The sequence below is a fragment of the Hylobates moloch genome, unplaced genomic scaffold (assembly GCF_009828535.3).
Source record: "Hylobates moloch isolate HMO894 unplaced genomic scaffold, HMol_V3 SCAFFOLD_22, whole genome shotgun sequence".
Lineage (NCBI taxonomy): Eukaryota > Metazoa > Chordata > Mammalia > Primates > Hylobatidae > Hylobates > Hylobates moloch.
The window spans coordinates 26,520,156-26,525,451 of record NW_026652297.1 but is presented as its reverse complement, the minus strand read 5'-3'; the positions used below and the strand labels follow the sequence as shown (position 1 = coordinate 26,525,451).

Here is a 5,296-nt window from a genome sequence, read left to right as displayed (position 1 = left end):
GGGAAGGGACAGAGGAGAGGGGAGGGGAGAGAAGGGGGAGGGGACAGAGGGAGAGGGGAAGGGACAGGAGAGGGGAAGGGACAGAGGAGAGGGGAAGGGACAGAGGAGGAGGAAGGGACAGAGGAGGGTGAGGGGACAGAGGAGGGTACGGGGAGGGGACAGGAAAGATGGAGGGGACAGAGGAGAGGGGAGGGGAGAGAGATGGGGAGGGGACACAGGAGATGGGGAGGGGACAAAGGAGAGGGCTCCCAATGGTTTAGTGAGCTCTGTGGGGGGTAGGGACAGAGGGATAAGACAGGGACTCCCAGAAAGAGCGGGGACTGGCCTGCCGCACCTGAAACAATGAGAGTAGGAAGTGATGCTGGGCGTCCGTAGGTGTCAGGCCACAGGCACAGACTCCAACAAGCCATAGGATGTCACAAGTGGGGACTGAGGTGACCGAGCAAGGATTGGCCAAGGGACTCGGAGGGCAGATGTGAGGTCATGATGACAACACAGCCTCTGAGGGGGTGGGCGTGTTCTTCTTCCCCCCGACACCCTTCCCCGTGGCCTCACACAGTCTTAGCTGGAGCAGCACCAAGTCCTGAGGAGTGGAGTCCAGACCTTGGGTCTGGAAGGGTTGTCGAGCACGTGCCCTTCTGCAAAGGGCAACAGCTGGGGAGTTGGCTGGGCATCACCTTGGCCCCTGGGGACACTCCTGGTTTCATTCTTGCTGTACTAATCAACACCATGGTCCTATCTCCACCATTGGCAGTGACTGAACTCTTGGCCAGGGTCTCCATGTGACAGCTGGGGTCTTGTTTAGCTGACCAGATGCCCTGGGTGGTAGACTGCCTGTGATGTCCAAGGGGTTATTGATACTTCTGGCCAAGAGCAGTGATTGCGGCATAATTTCTTGGGCTTCCCAGTTGCTTTTGGTGGCCAGAGCTTCCCTGGAAATGCCCTGGGAACAAGCCATTTGAATCCTGGATGGAAGCGCTGCGTCCCCAGCTGGTTCCCATGGATCTCCATTACAGTGATGATAACAGAGGGCTGTTCATCATGTGTGCCCTCTGGCCCTGCATCCAGGTGGCCACGCCAGGGTAGAGAATCTTGGAATCATCACCAAGCCAGCCTTTCTCATCCCTCACCTTGTCCACAGTGCTCCCAGGTGTGCACATCCATGTAGGACAGAAATGGGCTGGTGCAATTGCCAGATATCCACCTAATGGACCAGTGGCAGACATCACTAATCAATCATGCCTCTCTTCCCCTCAAGCCCAGATGAACGCTTATGATCTTTTTCTATAGAGCCCTCCATCAGCCATGGCAAATTAACAGGAGTTGGCCCTTGGAGGCCGTTTCTGATCTGTGGCATTCATTCATTCATTCATGGATGCCGGCATCTAGTGAAACATTTGTTGAGTTGTCATTATGAACCAGACGCTTCTCAGTGTAAGGAAAAGAAGACACAGTCCCTGCCCAAGAGTTGCTCTGAGTATGTGGACAGACATGCGAATGGCTGATGACTATATAATGCCGCTAGTTGGGAGCAGAGTTAGAACTCTGTTCTCCAGGAGCCAGAGGAGTTGGGTCCTAATTGCTGAGGGTATCAGAGAAGGACAGAAGCATTTTGTGCTGGGTGGAATTGAGCCACCCCTCTTCACTGTGTGTGCTGGCTGTGCTTAGCGGAGCCAACAGTGCATGGCGGGGCCTCATCTAAGTCTCTGGACAAAGCCCGGCCAGGAACAGCCTGGCGACTTGTCCTGACTGGCACCTTCTCTCTCGCAGGAGCAGGGGCTGAAGGCCAACAACTCGAAAGAGTTAAGCATGTGCTTCACAGAGGTGAGTTGGGGGCAGAGTGGGGATGGGTGCAGAAGGCTGGGCCGGGTGGGGCAGCATTTCCCTGGGGAGCCTCAGATCCAGCGCCCTCAAATCTCATCGCATGGGCTGGACCAGCTGAGCTTCTGCTGGGGTGGGGTGGGGGAGTGCAAAGTCTGCATCCAGGGCTCCTGGCTATCTCCTTGGGGAGAGACAAATGGCTGCTCTGAGCAGGCCTTCCAGTCTGGGAGCCACAGGCATTTATGATATATATGATATATATGATATATGATATATATGATATGATATATGATATATAGATATGATATATATGATATATGATATATGATATATAGATATATATGATATATATGATATATCATATATAGATATATATGATATATATGATATATCATATATAGATATATATGATATATATGATATATATGATATATCATATATAGATATATATGATATATATGATATATTATATATGATATATCATATATAGATATAATATATCATATATAGATATATATGATATATAGATATGATATATGATATATACATATGTATGATATATAGATATGATATATGATATATACATATATGATATATTGATATATATATGATATATATGAATATAGATATATGACATATGAATATAGATATATATGATATATGCGATATATAGATATATAGATATATATGATATATATGATATATATGAATATAGATATAGATATATATGATATATCTATATGATATATAGATATATATGATATATAGATATATATGACATATCTGATATATAGATATATATGATATATAGATATATAGATATGATATATATAGATATATCTGATATATATCATATATAAGGTATATATATGATATACAGGTATATATGATATATATGATATACAGGTATATGTATGATATATATGATATACAGGTATGTATGATATATATGATATATAGGTATGTATGATATATGATATATAGGTATATATGATATATAGATATATATGATATATAGATATATATGATATATAGATATAGTTATATATATATATATGACTTATAGACCCAAGATAGTAGCTTAGATGAGAAGAAAAGGCAGCATGAGACCTCACAGAAGAAAGAGAAACGCAGACAAAGATGTTCAGGGAGGGCTTCATGGAGGAGGGGAGATTTAAAGAAATTGAGAAACGGAGAATGTGGGCTCCCTCCTCTCCCCTCTCATCCCCTCCCCTCCCCTTCCTCTCTCCTTCCCCTCTCCTTCCTCTCTCCTTCTCCTCTCCTTCCTCTCCCCTTCCTCTCTCCTTCGCTTCCCCTTTCTCTCCCCTTCCCCTTCCTCTCTCCTTCCCCTCTCCTTCCTCTCTCCTTCCCCTCTCCTTCCTCTCCACTTCCCCTCTCCTTCCTCTCTCTCCTTCTTCTCTCCTCCTTCTCCTTCAGCTCTTTATACCATCTGCCTCCTCACTGGGACGCAGGTCCTCAGCCCTGATGCAGGGAGGTCCTGGTGACCGCTGCCCTCCTCTCCAAACCCTAGGGCTTGCGACCAGAAGGGACAGAGCGTTGCCTTTTGCTCCTGCCTGGGCCAGCTCCGGGAGAGTCAGCACTCCCTTCAGAGTGCAAAGGAGGGTCCGACCAGAAGGGACAGAGCGTTGCCTTTTGCTCCTGCCTGGGCCAGCTCCCGGAGAGTCAGCACTCCCTTCAGAGTGCAAAGGAGGGTCCCTGTGGGTGGAAGAGAGGACAGGGGCTTGGGGTGTCTGGTTCCTGAGTCCATTTCTCTGCCTGGTCCCAGGCCTCCTGACTGTTTTCTTTGTTTTCATTCTCTTTGTTCCTGATTCTTCTGCTGTGGACTCAGCTCACGACAAATATCATCCCAGGGAGTAACAAGGTGATCAAACCTAACTCAGGCCCCAGCAGAGCCAGATCATCGGCTGCCTTGACCGTGCTGTCTGTCCTGATGCTGAAACTGGCCTTGTAGGCTGTGGCAACTGAGTCAGAAGATTTTCGAAAGCTGCGCAGACAAGAACAGCCGCCTGACGAAATGGAAACACACACAGACACATACACACCTTGCAAAAAAAATTGTTTTTCCCACCTTGTCGCTGAACCTGTCTCGTCCCAGGTTTCTTCTCCGGAGAAGTTTTTGTAAACCAAACAGACAAGCAGGCGGGCAGCCTGAGAGCTGGCTCAGGGGTCCCCTGGCAGGGGACACTCTGGTGCCGAGGAGGGCACAAGGCTTTAGAAATGCCCTTCACTTTCTCCTGGTGTTTTTCTCTCTGGATCCTTCTTAAGCAGAGACCAGACAAGAGCCTGCAGTGGAAGGGACTCTGGGCTGTGCCTGAGGCTGACTGGGGGCAGGACAACACAGCTGCTTCTCCAGGCTGCCCACTCTGTGGACCTGCTGGGGGCTGGCAGAGGGCATCAGTCAGCAGGGCAGCGGGGCTGGCCATGAGGGTCCACCTTCAGCCCTTTGGCTTCAAGGATGGAGATGGTTTTGCCCTCCCTCTCTGCCCTCGGGTGGGGCTGGTGGGGCTGCAGCTGGTGTGGGAACTTCCCCACGGATGGCGGTGGAGGGGGTTAGCACTGCGCTGGGCTCCCTCTGACTGTAGCATGGAGTGGTGGGGCTGGGGGCCAGCTCCAGGAAGGCTTGAGAGCTCAGCCTGCCTGGTACAGCCCCTCATGGCGAGGCAGCAAAACTCGGGCACCAGCTTCTTTCTTGGTGGCAGAAATTTTGAAGTCAGAGAGAAATGGTGCTTTGTTGGCTTTTTTGGTTTCTCGTGGGTCCTTTGGCAGGTCTCTCTCTGGGGAGAGGGAGAGGAAAGACCACAGCCAGGTGTGTATCTGCAGCACTGTGGTCCCTTGAGCTCTCCTGCTGTCTTCTCCCTTCTTCCCCTTTCCACTTTCTCTTTCCTAATTTCCTAGACATACGTCAACTGTATGTACATACCGGGGCTCCTCTCCCAACATATATGTATATACACATCCATATACATATATTGTGTGGTTTCCCTTTTGTTTCCTTTTTTTAAGCAACAAAACTATGGAAATAATACCCCAACAGATGAGCGAAAATGTATTATTGTAAAGTTTATTTTTTTTAATACTGTTGTCTATAATGGGGAAAAAGGACATTGCCCCCGCAGTGCCCTGCTCCAGTCAGCCTGGCTGGGCTCTGGTGGGGGCTCCTGATCCGCATCTACGCTTTACCAAGGCTCCAATAAACGTGCTAGGAAGCAAGCTGCCTCTGCCTCAGTCCCGTGGGGTTTTGCCCCCATTTTGTTCTTGGTCCAGTGTTACCTGCGTAAGTGGAGCTCCTGGTGGGCTGGGGAAATGTGTGTCCTTGTGTGTGCGTGTGTGCATCCATGTGTGTGCATCCATGTGTCTCACCTGTGTGTCCACATTGTGTGTAGATGGAGCTTTGTTAGGAGCTGGTTTGACACTGGAGGTGGGATCTGAGGGTCCCCGCTGTGCTGAGCCTGGT

The 5,296-nt window shown here is 48.8% G+C and overlaps 1 protein-coding gene across 4 annotated transcripts in view; it reads left to right on the top strand.

Annotated features, from left to right (window-relative positions):
- The window catches only part of GFRA2 (GDNF family receptor alpha 2), a 94,975-nt gene extending 89,923 nt beyond the window's left edge, over positions 1–5,052 (top strand). For all 4 annotated transcript variants that reach the window (XM_032143855.2, XM_032143854.2, XM_032143852.2 and 1 more), the window contains 2 exons: positions 1,771–1,824; positions 3,671–5,052. In XM_032143855.2, coding sequence (XP_031999746.1) covers positions 1,771–1,824; positions 3,671–3,793 — 177 coding nt within the window. In that variant the 3' untranslated portion in view covers positions 3,794–5,052. The remainder of the gene's footprint in view (positions 1–1,770; positions 1,825–3,670) is intronic.
- Positions 5,053–5,296: the final 244 nt, after the last annotated feature.